At 39.7% G+C, this 16,716-nt stretch overlaps 1 protein-coding gene across 8 annotated transcripts in view; it reads right to left on the bottom strand.

Annotated features, from left to right (window-relative positions):
• Positions 1-16,716, bottom strand: part of LOC125746437 (death-associated protein kinase 1-like) — a 56,995-nt gene that overhangs the window by 17,283 nt on the left and 22,996 nt on the right. For 4 of the 8 annotated variants that reach the window (XM_049020387.1, XM_049020389.1, XM_049020386.1 and 1 more), the window contains 11 exons: positions 12,125-12,277; positions 11,800-11,845; positions 11,447-11,536; positions 9,623-9,715; positions 6,879-6,998; positions 5,695-5,793; positions 5,497-5,595; positions 4,757-4,855; positions 4,245-4,442; positions 3,441-3,671; positions 2,801-2,899 (listed from right to left, as the gene is read on the bottom strand). In XM_049020387.1, the coding sequence (XP_048876344.1) occupies positions 2,801-2,899; positions 3,441-3,671; positions 4,245-4,442; positions 4,757-4,855; positions 5,497-5,595; positions 5,695-5,793; positions 6,879-6,998; positions 9,623-9,715; positions 11,447-11,536; positions 11,800-11,845; positions 12,125-12,277 (1,327 nt within the window). Of the gene's footprint in view, positions 1-2,800; positions 2,900-3,287; positions 3,672-4,244; positions 4,443-4,756; positions 4,856-5,496; positions 5,596-5,694; positions 5,794-6,878; positions 6,999-9,622; positions 9,716-11,446; positions 11,537-11,799; positions 11,846-12,124; positions 12,278-12,698; positions 16,710-16,716 lie in introns of those variants that run through there. The other 4 variants (XM_049020393.1, XM_049020391.1, XM_049020392.1 and 1 more) reach the window with 4 other exon arrangements.

Raw genomic sequence — 16,716 nt, forward strand, 5'->3', positions numbered from 1 at the left:
CTCAAGGAATGGATTTACTGTGTCCTGATCAGTTGGCAAAACACATGATAGCACAGATCAAGATGGCACGTAATGATGCAGTATATTGTAGCGGTACATTCTTGGCCATTTGTGTAAACGTTTAGCACGATCCTGAAATGCTGCATCTGGCTCGGGGCTGACTGAGTACTGCTTTGTCGCGAAGGCATTCCACACTGTTTGTTTACTTGAGAAACACACGCACAATCACTATACTGCGATCATGTAATGACATAAACCAAAAGATATAACTTGCAAACAATAACAGTACAGACATTTTTAAATGGCACAAAGAATTGTGATCTGTTTGGTTGAAATCAGTCGCAAGTCGGGGGAGGAGACTTCACGCTGGTGTCACGTGACCATGTAAACAAACCTTTATTTCTCAGATATTAAGCAGCACAAACTAAAAATTTAACGGCACAAATGATTGCAATCAGTATGGGCAAAACTGGAGGCAAATGGGTGGCCAACTTTACACTGGTGACGTCACAGGCTAAACAATCAGTAATATTGCAGAAACTAAAACAGCACTAATGAAAATTTTAATAGCACAAACAATTCAGACTAGTTTGGTTAAAAGATGAAGTAACATGCCGTTCCGATTGGTTTATTGCTTGTTTGGTTCATTTGCGCCTGTCTGTTTTTTCCACCGGCAAAACAGCGAAATGGATTTGGACACACCCATAAATGTTAGTTGTGCTTTGCCATTCAGATAAACTGAAGTATGTCATGAAACAGGCTAAATCAAAACCTCTGAAAAAAAAAATCTGAGAAAAACTGAGCATATACAGATGTCTCCGGAATTACCCCCTCATCACCCTTTCATGATCAATGAAATTCTGTTAAAATCTTATGTCAAATTCTAGCCGTAAATCATCCAGCTGAGCTTAGTGAGAAATTTCTCATTTTTTTATTAACCAGGTCTATAACAATATAGGCCACATTCCCATGTTTTGTCAGAATGCTTGCATTTGGAAATTCTCTTGCTGTAAGACCAGATGAGCTGCCTGAAATGGATGAGGGGGACGACAGTGGCGGTGTTTGCCTGCACATCATTCCAAGTGCACACGGGAGGACATTTTGTTCTGCGTTCACATGCTGGCTGCTGGCCACTTCGTACCAAACTGCTTTTACAAGTGTGGCACTCAACTCTGTCATGAAAACCTGCTGATAATTTGATATTCTGCTTGAAATCTCCCTTTTATCTTGCTGTGAGGAAATAAAACTGAGGTGTTATTCTCGAATCTGGGCCTGAAGCACAAATCAGAATCAAACATGTCAGTGAAAAAAAGTGACTCGGGTGCAGGAGAGTCTGCTCTGGTGGAATAACGGCTTGCTGTCCAGCTCCATGTCATCTTTCAGAAAGCACAACAAATTAGATTACAGATTACAGAGCTGGAGTTCCCATAATATGCATTTTATGTATGAACATGCCATATAAATAACGAAATATATTAATACATAAAGAATTCCATCACTGTTTGTTACACCAATGACAGACATATTGCTCCGAACCTCACTGAGCCAAACAGTTTGGTATACATATCGCGATGGCGTGAAGCAGGCAGAGACTCAGGGTAATAATTGCCTGTTTGGAGAACATGGTCCTTTCCCCTACAGCGGGAGCTTGAGTGACAGCAGCACCCTCACTTCCCTACAAGAGGCATCAATACTCCCAGCTCTCTAATTAAGTTCACTTGCTGGTGTGGGTTGAATGTTGAATGCGAAGGCTGATGAATAAAGCGCGGAGATACTGCATATCATCATTAGTATATCTCACAGGCAAAAATAACAATGTAAAGCTGCATTAAACAGGACATGCTCAATATATGACCCTCATATACAGTATAGTTACAAAACATGCAACCTGAGCTTTAACTTCTATGTATATAAAATCATTATCAAAGGGTCAAATCAAAGGTTGTCTGCAAAACTAGCCCGTTCTGTTATGTTGTATTACTTGTTACTCATAATCATCTTGTAAAGAATTCACATGCCAGTAAACTGAAGAGCAAATTTCAGGCTCATAAGAAAGCCAAATTCAGAGCGCAAGGAACGAAACCTTACAAAGATTGTAGTCATACATCAGACAAAATAATTTCATCATATGGATCATTTATTTTTTAGTTAAGTCATGTTTGGTTATGAAATTGTACTCGTAACAATGTTAGTCTTATTGTAAATGAGCAGTATGAGCCGAAACCAGCGATAACAGACAGCTAAGAGAGGCTCAGACCAACATTTCAAAACAATATCTCACGGAAGATATACATAACTAAGAGTGTTTTGGGAAACACGTCGGAGCATTAAGAGACAAATTAATGTACAACTTACGAATGACATAGCATCAAGAATGTTTCGGGAAATACAACCCAGGATTGTAACATATGAGGTCATTAGCGGTCATTAGCGGGCTCAACTCAAAAACAACAAAAAAATAATAGACTTAGTAACTTTTGGAAATTTTGGTTTGGTTTAAATAGTTTTATCATTATTTTAAAACAGTATTTGGACTGCAACCGATAAGCTTATGAGGCTGTACATTTTTACAAGGAAATATTGTACGGCATTAAGTATAAAGTTACTGTGACTGAAGATGATCTCAACCCATCAAACAAGATACATATTTCATTAGTTTTGTACTAAGGCCCCAAATTTAACAAAGAAAAAAATTAACTGCTTTTTATTTTCAAGGGTCTAAAATCCTATGAGTCTGAAAATCCTACGAGTCTGAAAATGCTAACTATGTTGAAGTAATTTCATATAGTCTTTCACTTACATTGTCAGTGGCATCCATGTTGGCACCAGAGGCACAGAGGTGTCTTACAACTTCAAGGGCTCCACTGCTAGCAGCCAGGTGCAGTGGTGTCCTCCCAAGCTATAAAGGAGTAATGCAGCCAAAAGTGTTACCCATCACACCAATAACACAGCTGATTCCCTGAAAGAACCTGTGTTGAAAGTATAGTCAAAGACTAGATAATGGTAGTATGACCTAATACAGCACTGAAGATTTCCAAAACATCATGTTTAAGATGTAGAATTTTCATTATACTTCAGTTATACAAAAGCACATTTGCTTACAAACAAACCTATTGCTTTTGTAACGTCAAGTATTTGCATGTCAGTCATTTAATAGAATAACTTTTGTTCCAACGTAAACTAGTATAATATTAATTACCTGTATACTATTACATTAATATTTAACTTAATATTCATCTATATTAAGTTAAAGAAGTACTTCCAAAAGAGGTCCTTGCAAGACTCACTTGTTTTAATGTAATGTTTATCCACTTTTTCTGCTACATAAATAGCTCTGTCATTTTATTTGGGTTTAGAACCAGAATATGCCTTCTAGTCTAATGCCACTTCTCCATGATTGATGCCCAGGTTACTGGCAGTGTGCAGGTTGGCCTGCTCACTATATTTGGAGTGTCCGGGTTGGCCTTGGCATTGCGGAGGGCCCACACGATGTCCAGGTTGCCATCCTCGCAGGCGACGTGAAGTGGGGTGTTACCATGGTGATCCTGCTGGTCCACGTGGCAGTGGTGGCCAATGAGCCACTTCGCCACCTCCACCTGGCACCTGCGCACGGCCAGGTGCAGAGCAATGCGACCGTCCTGAAAGTCAAACGCGGCAAATGCAACATGCAGCTGCCGGGTACAACAGGAAGTGACGCCTTCGAAACCAAAGGGTCAGACCAACAGTCTGTTGAATTAAGTTCTACCTGCAGACTTTTTAAACAGAATTTTTTACAAATTCCATTTTTTTCTGTTATGATTGGCCTTTCTGACTAACCTTTCCCTTTCCTTCCCTGAATAATTGGAAAAAAGTTTATTTTCCTCAGTTAAAAAAAAGAAATCCGAGGTTTTGGACAGACTGTTCTCCTAAGTACGATACAAACAAAAGTGTATATCAGTGTTTGCAATCCAGTCCTCAGGGATCCCCAGACACATTTTTGTTCCACCCTAGCTCCTAGCACAGCATTACCAGGTACTGGGTGTTAATCATTAGCTGGGAGCTGGGATGGAAGTAAAACCTGGACTGTCTACGGGTCTCCGAGGACCGCGTAGAGAAACACTAGTGTAAATGAATCTGCTCTCTCTGACATTTGGGTCGCGCACCCTGGCTCAATCGATCGGACTTTTATACTCATGACCTTTTTCAGATGTCTACTGTACTGCTGTGAGATCAGTACCATCCAGGGTTCACAGGAGAATGCTGACCTTGTCCATGGAGTCCAGGTCGGCTCCATGCTCCACCAGGCACTCCACAATGTCCCGGAAACCCCTGGATGAGGCCGTTAAGAGTGGGCTCTCGCCCTCACTGTTCCTTACATTGACTTGGCAGCCGGCCTTGCACAGTGCCTTTGCCACAGGGTAGTATCCATGCCAGGCTGCACAATGCAGCGGTGTCTCATTTTCCTAGAGAGGGAGTTACATCATGTACACGTGCATCCTGACATTGATGTTTGCAAAATTGGGAAAGCAAGCCCTCAGGCAGTTTAACCTGAAGAAGCTGAATCACTTCAATAAATCACTGACATCTGCATAGTCATAAATTGCGTAGCTAAATGTGCCTGGTGATCAACAAAATATAATCTGTGGCAGAGGCAAATAAATACAAATGACGGGCCAAGTTGACTCTGAATTTGATTTCATCTGTATTTCTCCAGATTTAATGAAGATATTAGCGACAGTGGTGTTACATGATTATATAACAGAGAGCTGGCACATACCTTATCTACAAGGTTTGGGTTGGCGTGAATACTGCAGAGGTACTGAACAACGTCCATGTTGCCGTACCTTGCTGCCACGTGCAGAGAGGTTTCTCCAGACTAGGTCAGAAAATAAATAAAAAAATTTGTCACACACACGAACACACACACACACGTGTATATATATATATATATATATATATATATATATATATATATATATATATATATACACACGTGTGTGTAATATATATATATATTATGACATATATATTTCAATTATGTTTTAACATATATAATTTGATTACAACCTAAAAATCCATATTGATATCTAATTATATACAATAAGGCATCTCTAAGAATGGTCTTTAGCAGAACTGTACCATTTCAAAAATGAAAATAAATATGTATTCCTCTTAAATTAACCCTAAAGGAGCAAAATAACAGGATTGAAAAAAAAATCTAACATATTAGCATGACATATGTTCATTAAAGTTCATTGAGTGCAGAGAATGAGTCACACAAATTACCGAATTTCAGCAGGGCCTCACCGTAGCCATAGTAACAGCCAATAATAATCTGAGGCATAGAGGTATTACATAAACTGTTTCAGGTTGTTAAAAATGGGAGAATTATGACATTTAAAGTGTTAGGTAACCTTTAATGAAAAAACTCACGAGATGTACTGGCAGTATAAATGTAGGTATAAGTGTGTGTATGTGTGTGTGTGTGTGTGTGTGTGTGGGCGGGGATGAAGGTACCATGTCCTGAGTATCGAGTGGGCACTTCCTTTCATGGAGAAATTTCAGGGTCTCCACATGTCCGTGTCTTGCCGCGTAATAAACTGCATTTGCACCTGCCTGCAAACGAAAAGGAACCTCAGAGTCAGTCCCACAGACACCTCGCAGTCCAGGATCTAACCCAGTCAGTCAATGCTAAGCACGTGGCCAATCACGGACCTTGTCGTGGGCCTGGATATCAGCCCCTTTCTTCACCAGAACTTCGATGATGGGGATGCTCCCGCAACCTGCAGCTATGAGGAGAGGTGGAGTTCCATGCTGTAAACACAGGAAAGATGGATACATCACACAGCTGCTGTCAACCCACACATCTTCCCACACGCGATACGCTTAAAGAGGGGATTCAAGTAGACACCTTTAATACAGTAGTTTCGAGACTCCTAATGCTCCTTAATTCATAAGAACCTCTATTTCAGTGTTAGAAATTTGAGTCATACTACTAGCTGCATCACCAAAAAATGAACAAATGTGATTTTCAATATATATTATTATCATCTCCTGATTTTTCTCCATGTACCATTTGTTCAGAGCATTTGTTCTCATCACATTTCCATAATGGGCAACAATTTCACCCATTATTTATTGACTAGGACTGGTGCATGTTCAACGTTCCCTAATGCAAATACAAAGCCTGACACCTCTAAGCAATGTAATCAACAGCATGGCACCTTCCCATCAGAGCACAAACTGCGACTCTGTCAGCAACTCCCTCCCACTCACTGATACCACATTTCAAGACATTTCAATTCCTCGTCTCATAAAATTTATGCAGATAAAGACGCACCAGGTTTCACATAGATGATATAACTGCTAAGGGACAGAAAATGCGATTCGTGCCATATATTGTCCTTTTCATGTTGTTTTCCTTGAGGTGAAAATTAGATATATATAATTGGATATAATTAAGTGAGCTGGTGGTGAAATTTAATGGCCACATGAAATGGCTGGGGTGCCCCTGAGGAGAGATTTGGGACCTTAAGCAGTGTTCTTCTAGCCATCCAGCAAGTTTTCAGTGAGTTATTGGAAAATATATAAAAAATATTATCCTATCATTTTGCATATATTACAATGTAAAATTGTGTTAAAAGTAGTAAATATACATTTAGTACTCTGATAAACAGGTAATTGTTGATGACTTTTGAAGACTTTTGAATAGTACTATGCGCATATGTTTTATTTTTACACAGCAAGAGATATTACTGAAGCAATTCTGTTTAATTCCAGCTATGAAAGTCTCCTGTCTAAAAAGCTGTCATCGCTATGTCAGTTGTACTGAGATGCCATCAGGTTTGTTCACAAAGCCTGTAGTACCTTAGGACTATGAACATTGTCAACCTGATTACCTTGTTAGTTTGGTTTATGTCATATTTTGTCAGGGACTGAAGAAGGTTTTGGAGCCCAGGAACATTGTTGTCGTTAATGGCATGGATAATTGCCTTCATTACAAAGGAGTCCTCTTCCTCCTGCAGAGAGAGTATCATTGATATCAAAAACATTCAGACCATGCTTAAATTAAATTAAATTAAAACTAACATGTATACACAGTGTTGGGGAAGTTACTTTTAAACTGTAGCTTTTCAAGCTACAAACTATTTGTGATTAATAGCAGCTAAGCTACTGTACAGCCAAGCTACTGATTTAATACAGTAATTCTGCAAATTACAGAGAAAAAGTAGGTAACTACATCGAAGCTATTGCATCGGGTAATACTTAATACATGTCCTGTAGGATATTCATTTTAAAAATGTGAAACATGATGTTAAAAGTTGAAATGAAAATCTATATTTTTAACAATGTAATGTTAAACAATAAGGTTTCAAAAAAGTTTCTTTCAGAAGTACTTCAGAATTGCTGTGATAAAATTAGAAGGGTTACAAAAAAAAGATAGATTTTATTAATCTGTCCAAGAACCAAAGCGCTCCTATGCATTTTAATGAAAGGGTCTAAAATTCAGTTTGCCGTGAAGTATTTTTCAACTCTTTAACATCCATCCCCAGGATATTCAAGCAAAGAATGCCAATCAGAAGCACCTGGTAGCCGAAAATACCCATCGTTGTAGAAAAATAATACAGGTCATTATTGAAGTATTAATTACAAGGACATTATAAAACTATTTACTATTGACTGCGATCTGACGGCATTTTATTTTATATGAAAAAATTAACATATGTATAGTACAATGTAAAATAAAACGATATCATCTTAAGTGGTAGCGGCATGGTGGTGTAGTGGTTAGCACTGTTGCCTCACACCTCTGGGACCCGGGTTTGAGTCTCCGCCTGGGTTACATGTGCGAAGAGTTTGCATGTTCTCTCCATGTCGCCGTGGGGTTTCCTCCGGGTACTCTGGTTTCCCCCCACAGTCCAACTGCCCGTGTGAGTGAATGGTGTGTGAGTGTGCCCTGCGATGGGCTGGCCCCCCATCCTGGGTTGTTCCCTGCCCTGTGCCCATTGCTTCCGGGATAGGCTCCGGGCCACCCAGTAGGATAAGCGGTTTAGAAAATGGATGGATGGATGTATCATCTTAAGTCATATTGTATAATTTTTTCACCTTCTTATCACCATTATAACCTGGACTCTCAAGTCTCGCTGGGACACTTTGGCGTGTGAGGGTGTGAACTGGCTGAAATGTGTGTGTCTCACTGTCAATGTTTCAGACTTGAGAGCCCAGGTTATATGCTTTTCATCACCGTTTTCTTAGTTCATTGTTGTTATAACCTTTTTATCACCATTTAAGCTGCACAAACGGATAGAAATATTTACAGTTGCCTGAACACGAGATGAATGAATGACCATTTCGCGAGGATGCTTGTGTTGCCAGCAGTCGTACACTCACACTGGGCATCACTCACGCTACTTTTTTTTAATGATGCCTTTTGCCAAGGTATAATCCAAGTGGTTTGCCGAGGTATAAGGTATTCCTCTTGGTGCAGGTGTCAAAATAATGACAACCCAATAAAATGTATAGAAAGGATGAAGATATACAACATACAAGATAAAACATATACAAAACATATATAAAAACGTAAATATGCATAAGAAAACTACAAATAAAAGGATGTGCAATGTAACAGTGTAACAAGGTAAAGTGCATCTGTGCATATGTGTCCTGACTGCAATATTGGACCTGGGAAAGGTTCTTACTCAGAAGGATTATGGCAAGGAATATGATAGACAGTAATAGTGTGCATTACAATGTGTGTAATAAAGTGCATGTGCAGCAATTAAAAGAGGGATATTAGAAGGGTCCTTGTTTAGAAGGATGAGGGCCTGACGGATAGAAGCTGTGGAGGTCGCTTTTAGTTGCTTCAGGGTTCTCACCCTGGGATGCACAATCATGCAGTCAGAGCAATGTGGGGGCACGTTTAGCCTGCAGCAGGAAATTGGAGTATCCTATGTTACCCTTGGAGTAACACGCCAACTCCACACATACACAGTGGAGTTGAGACTCAATCCCCCTATCATGAAGGTGTGCGGCAACAGTGCTACCCACTGAACCACACAGCTGTACTTTTTTTAATCATCATCTCCAAGCTATAATAAATATTTATACTCGTAGATCTATGATGTGATTAAATTTGACATCCCAGCTTCAATATATTCGCTTTGTTTTAAAACAAAAGCCTTTATTTCAAAGCAGAACAGGACCCAAAAATTAACCTGTTCAGAAAATACTGACCAGTTGTCTGGTTTGAACACTAGCACACCGTGCCTAAATATTATAAGCAGCTCTGTGCTATCTACATCCTTTCGCCTGGTCGAAACCCTTGTGAAAGGCTGGACTGGGATGACCTATCACTTTGTTCACGCTGATCTCCTCATCGCAACATGAACTCAATGTGCCATAACTGTGACCAGTAGGCCGCCCATGCATGTCCTAATCAGCTGCCATAGCTTCACTATGTGCACAAATCCACAATTCACTTTTCAATAGCGTGACTGAAATAATAGCTGCTTGGACTTGCTTGCAAAGCAAGGGTTATGTTGATCGCACAAAAAACTGCTTTCGGATCTGAGTGGTAAGGAAGATCATGTATCACACCAGGGCAAGTTCTAAAAATCGCTTTACACGTAATCTCTACTTTTACCAGGGTGTCGTCGCTGCGCGTCATGCTCACATTGCTCCTGGAAATAAATGATCTTGAAAGACGATTGCAAAGAGAGATGAGATGCACCGATTGCTGCAAAAGAGGAGGAGAACAAAAATATAAATAATTGGTTTTTACTACACATCACAAAAATTTGTTATAAGGATAACAAACAAGCATTAAAGTAAGTTTGAGTATGAGCTGCAAAATAACAATATTATGAAGTGGCAGTGGTGGTTTAATGGTTAAGGAAGCCCACTTATAATTAAAAGACTGCAGGTTCGAATTCCCAACCAACAAGGCACCACTGAGGTACCCTGAGCTAGGTACTGCTCCAAGCACTGCTCCTTGGGCGCTGAATTAGCTGCTCCCTGCTATGTCACATTGTCACATATGGGTTAAATGCAGAGAACATATTTCGTTGTTGTGCACTGTGTGCTGTGGTGTGTCAACAATGGCAATTACATTCTAAGATGTATAATAAATGAAGCCATATATGCAAATTCGCAGACCCACATACTATCTATTGCACATTGCAAATAAAGCTTCCAGGACAGACCCAAATCCCAAGGTATTCCAAATAGTGTACCTGTACTGCATCTAAAGCTAGCACAGATATTTGTGGTGAGCCACAGCAATATAATGTAGCGGCCTCGCTGCAGCACTGGATTTGTCACAGAGCACTGTCACAGATTCTACTGCTCAAGCATGACTCAACAGAAACATCCTCACTGACACTGCAGTATTGCATAGTCTAGAGAGTGCTGAGTGGCCTATGCACAGAGTGAAAAAACATGGTGTCCACAAGTCTTATTTTAGATTAAAAAAAAACTCAAAACAATACAATTATTCATTTTTCCTCCTGAATACATGAAAAGTAAGAATTAACTGGAAACTTTACTTGAAGGTATAAGAATTAATAAAGCATTACAGCATTGACAGGCAGTCTTGATTAATATACTTCATAAGCTCCAATGAAGCTGTTATCTACAGGGCCCCCCACAATTATTGACACCCCTTGTAAAGATCAGTAAAACACATCCACCTCTTGGTTATGTAGCTTATTTTTGTTAAAAATATTTATTTGTTGATGAGGGATTTTTTTTCCTCTGTATAAATGTATTTCAATGAAAGGTTGGATTTTTCTCATTTATTCTGTGTGAGATGAAGCTACTCCAGCAAGAGGTGGATTTTTTCTAACCCTTTTTACAGATCATTATGACTGATGCCATTATTTGTGGAGGGCACTGTACGATGCACAACAGATACATTATAATGCATTATAATGGTTGCTATATGAATTATATAGCTTATATGAGCTTTGTACTGCATTATTTTGTACTGACTACAAAATTCTGCTATTAACTTATAAAGCATTAAATGGCTTTGCACCAGAATATCTTAGAGATCTACTGGTCTCTTACAACCCTCCGCACTTGTTTCAACCTCAAGGAGCAGGATATCTATTAGTACCTAGAGTAGAAAGAACTACAGCAGGCTGCAGAGCATTCTCTTAAAGAATAATCTGTGGAATAATCTCCCAGCACATGCGCGAGATTCAAGCTCACTCTCAGTATTGAAGTCTAGAATAAAAACATACTTGTTTAGTCTATTTTATTTAGTGATCAGTGGTCATTGTTGACACACCATAGTGCACAACAACAAAATGTGTTCTCTGCATTTAACCCACATCTGACATCGTGATATAGCAGGGGGCAGCTAATTCTGTGCCCAGGGAGAAGTGCTTGGGGGTGGTACCTTGCGTGGTTACAGCTCCATGAAGCATTAATAAGAAAGTGTTACTGATAGATCAAATTATTTTACCTTCCATTTTCTCCGGGTAGCAAACTTCTTAAACATCTCCATATTGACAGTAGATTCTTTCCTGCTTGTGTCCTGCTCATTGTCTTTTGGCTGTAAAAGAACAACAAATCTGAAGGCAGAAACTGGTTGATCATACCAACATTTAGTCAATTTATGCTACATTTTAGTGAACCCCAGGTTACTTTGAATGATCAAGAGTCCTTAGGTTATTGGTTTCTAAAAACACACTATCTGCTACAACAATAAAACAGTAATACATTTATATGAGTCTTTTGCATTTAATTCACTTTATATGCCTTTAATTATATACACAAAAGTGGTGTATTGTCCCAGAAATTAATTGATGTTCCAACCTTGATCCATGGATGCTGCAGACTGTCCCCAATGCTCAGTCTTTTTCTGTAATAAAACAAAATCATAACTACGATAAAACGCATAATCACTGTAACCATGAAAGACAAAAATTCATTTATGTTTTCGTTTCACAGTTTACAATAATAAAATTAATATCAGATTATTAGCCAATTTGAAAACTTATGATAAAAGATTAATAATAGTATGACGTTTCCCTATGCCAAGTATATAGCAATAAGTAAAACATTTTATGTTATCATTTTGAATGGAATTACATTTGCTTCAAATGTCTAAGGCTGCAAAGTGAAAAAATGAACTGTATACTTTGGGTCTTTGACCAAGAGCCTCGCTATGAAGTCTTTGGCGAGGATACTGGTGTTACTGAAGAAATCTTCATCAAATTTGTAGTTCACTGCAGAGACGTTGACCAGAGTCTCCTGTTTGCTGTCTCCAAGGAAAGGTGAAGCCCCACTCAACCTGTCGGGGAAAATTTGCCAGACAGTTTTGTTCTCAGCCTCTGTCTCCTCTGTATTCTGCCCAATGTCAGTCTCATACAAATCTAATGTTGGCAAAGATGTCCTGCCTACTAATCTAGTCAACCCTGAAAGTGGATGTGCCTGTGTGTTCCTGCAATTATGGTACATTCTGCACAAATTGTTATTGACTGCTGAGAACACCACGCTAACAACTAGCAAGTCATAGGTGCCGCTTTGCAGAGATATGCAGGCCTCTCTTTACTTTTGGGGGATGATGATTACATTTTTCCTACCAGTAGGCTCTTAGCAGCAACATAAAAACTAGAGCATCTGCACCGAAATAAATTAATTATATTATTATAGTTTAAGATGTATCACAGGGGCGCCATGGTGGTGCAGTGGTTAGTACTGTTGCCTCACACCTCTGGGACCCGGGTTCAAGTCTCCGCCTGGGTCACGTGTGTGTGGAGTTTGCATGTTCTCCCCATGTCGTCGTGGGTACTCCGGTTTCCCCCCACAGTCCAAAAACATGCTGAGGCTAATTGGAGTTGCTAAAATTGCCCGTAGGTGTGAATGGTGTGTGAGTGTGCCCTGCGATGGGCTGGCCCCCCATCCTGGGTTGTTCCCTGCCTTGTGCCCATTGATTCCGGGATAGGCTCTGGACCCCAACTCCCCCGACCCAGTAGGATAAGTGGTTTGGAAAGTGGATGGATGTATCACAAGGAAATATGCATAATGTCATAGGGTGTTGCATTCAGCAGTATATAATCAACAGAAAACACCCACACTCACCCTTATGAATATTACTTTTTTTTTTTTTAAAAGTGGCATGGAAGCCTACAAGGCCATTATTGCTGTATAAGAAAACCATCATGTCTTCATCTAACTTGGACAGGTTCTAACCACAAATGAAATAACAATCAATAAGTGTATCAATTATTCCAGCATATTTCATGACATATATCATAAACCATTCATCCATCTTCATAACCACTTTTCCAGTACAGCGTTGTGGTGAACCTAGAGCCTATCCCTGGCAGCAGAAGGCCAGCCAGGACTGGATACCAGTCGATTGTAGGGCAAACACTCATACAGTCACTTGCACATTTGGACATTTCAAGTATACAATTGATCTAACTGCATGTCTTTGGAGTGCAGAAGGAAATTATACAGAAATTATACATATACGGACAAAACCCACACTATCACAGACACGCACAGAAACACCGCACAAACACACACACAAACACAGGTTTGTAATTATATCTTTGTGGGGACTCTCCATTAATTTATATTGGGAAAACTCTAATCCCAACATGACGACCTTAACACCTAACCAGCCCTAACCTTAACAATAAGTAAACAAACAAAATATGAGACTATTTTTTACTTTTTGGATTGCATTCACAGATCTTCGTGGGGACCCCATGAAAATAACAGGTTTTTATCATACTGTGGGGGACATTTGGTCCTCATAATGTAATATAAACATAACACACAGACACACACAGACACACACAGATTAGAGAGAGATTCTTTGAGGGGTCTCTCCATTTATTTCTATGACGACCTTAACCCCTACCCAGCCTTAACTTTAACCATAAGTAATCAGGCAAAATACAAGACTTTTGGAATTTTTAGTTGTTTGACTGTATTCACAGATAAAATTGCATTCACCAAAAAAAAATGTCCCCACAATATAATATATGCAAGCACACACAGACACACACAGACACACACAGACACAAATCAACAGATTTCTAATGTGAAGAGCAGGTAACCAAATGTCTGTTTTTTTTTTTTATATGGCAGGACAGGTCAAACTCAAACCTGAACTCAACCTAACATTAGACTCCACTTGTCCTCTTTTAAAGAGGCCATTCTCCTAGATGTTCTTATAAGATATCCTAAATTGTTTAACCCATGTCTTTTTCAATGATACAATGTAAACATGCTTTGCGTTGTTTAATATGGCTGCCTTTATTACGACTTAGAGAAAGATCCGATTAAAGGTCAGGAGCCGTGCAGACATTTCCATCGGTTTCCCACTCTTTCCCCTACATCTGTATGTGCCTTGTTCATATGGCATCAGGCCCCCAAGACTGGCTGCCAAGCCGCCCAGCCACCCGCCAGCAGTGAGAAATACCTCACGTTCACAGGCAGCGCGAACTGCCTCATGTGGTGCCGTGTGAACATCTTCTTGGTGTGAAAAATAATGTGAGTTGGCGGGGGTGTGAATCCTTGGAGTGCACGCCTCTGCTGCCCGAAGCGTACGGGGGGAGGATGGGCAGGCTTTGCAGCGACATGAAATAATTCAATTGTACAGGATTTCCTCACTGAAAAATCATACCTTTCCATGCACATATTTTTCATCACTCTAACGTGTACACAGTTTAATAGATCATCAAGAAATATTTAACAAGACATACTAAAAAAGTGTTAATTTTACTTTAAATGTATTAATTTACTTTTTTACATTACAGTAAAATCAATTTATAACGGACTTCAAGGGCAAAACAGTCTGTTATATCCAAAGTCCGTTATATCCAGAGTTGCTGTATGCCCAGAACACAACTATAGGACACCATTTACTCATGCCACACCCCAGCAGACACACTTGTGGTATAGATTATTATATTGTACATTTAGTAATCCAACTTTATCTGACCAGATGCGTGACTTTTAATAATCCTGACTTCGTAAATGGGCTGGATATCACTGGCACGCCACGTGCCTTGTAGGTGGAGTCTGCATGTGCGTTATAGTGAAACAAAACTACAGCTAAAAGTGACCCTGGGGACCAAATTGTTTGTTTGTTTATAAACGATATTCCGTTATAAGCGAGCCCACTATAGCAGGATTTTACTGCATAGTAATGTAATATGCTAAAAATAGGATGTGGTGGAAAATATATGCAATTGCATCAGTATTTCAATTGCTATCATATCTTGAAAAACAATAATCAGAAACCTCATATGAAAGTCGACAGCAGAAATTAACATGAGAGCATTGCTAAGTTATGCAACTATGCTGAATGATTCAAGATTCATAGCATCACAAAGGGCATTACATGGGTAAATTACTTTAGTCCATTTTTTTCTTATATCTATACCCTGACATATACATTTCCTGTGGCAGCTTAAGGGACTTAATTTACTTTAAGGTAGAACAGATAGTCTTGTATTACAAGATATGGGGAAAAATGTACAAGCTGTGGTTACGGAGAGAGTATAACTGCATTCTCATTCTGGACAGGACTTCCTGACTATATTAGCAGGGCAGATGGGCTGGTGGGAGAATTTATCGCATAAAAAACAGGTGGGCAGTGGGATCTTTATGGCTTAAATGCAGCTATAGAAGTAACTGGATACAGAGTCACATATCCCGTAATACCAATCAAGTATAAAAAGGCTAACTGTGATTCAGTATCAGCTGATGAGTTTATGTTCTGGGGAATCACTATCCAAGACATCATGGGTCCCCTCATGGGTCTTATCCAACAGAGAAAACAAATCATTTAAAGCCCTTATTACAAAAATACATCAGCACCATACACTGGGAACAAAGCAACTCTTGAAATTATACCTGAAACACAGCCACCCGAATGAGGGAACTGCAGCAGACAACACTACCCAGGGCATGTAGTGTTAAAGAAGGGCTACAAGTATTTCTATCCTTTCAGAAGTTTCGAAACAGAAAAGCAACATGACTTGTCTAGTGCTGGCGCTGAAAGACTCGTGTTGGGTGAGATTGTGGTTGACTTTGCTCAATGATTCTCAAGCATAATCTCGATGTATGGACAACAACAGAGCAAAACTCCTGATATAATACATATAGATGCTATCCAAATGATTTTGCATGAAGTGCATTTTATTGGTTTAGGCTTTGTCTAAGGGTGCTTGTCATTCCTCATGCTCCATAAGTTACAGGTTAAAGTCTTACCTACAGTGATCATTGACACACCACAGCACACACGTCCTCTGCATTTAACCCATATGTGACATCGTGGCATAGCAGGGGGGCAGCTAATTCAGCACCTGGGGAGCAGTGCTTGGGGGTGGTACCTTGCTGAGGGTACCTCAGTAGTACCTTGCTGGTCAGGGATTCGAACCAGCCATCTTTCAATTACCAATGCGCTTCCCTAACCATTAGGCCACCACAGCCCCTTCACATATCATTGTATTTTTGAATTGTGAAATATCATGCCACAGTGAATTGTTACACCCCTATGAAATGTTCCAGTTGAATTTACACATTCTGCATGGTGTAATATGCCCTGCAGTGTTTAAAGAGGTCAAAATGCTTGGTGGGGGAGCATGTGAGATTAGCATATGTGTCCCTGTGCTTGTGCAGAGCTGTATACTGCAGAGCCTGGGGGGAAAATAACAGTTTTATATAAGGGTGAGGGGGTTTTGACATCCAACTTACTTAGAGTACTTA

This window comes from Brienomyrus brachyistius, chromosome 7 (genome assembly GCF_023856365.1).
Source record: "Brienomyrus brachyistius isolate T26 chromosome 7, BBRACH_0.4, whole genome shotgun sequence".
Lineage (NCBI taxonomy): Eukaryota > Metazoa > Chordata > Actinopteri > Osteoglossiformes > Mormyridae > Brienomyrus > Brienomyrus brachyistius.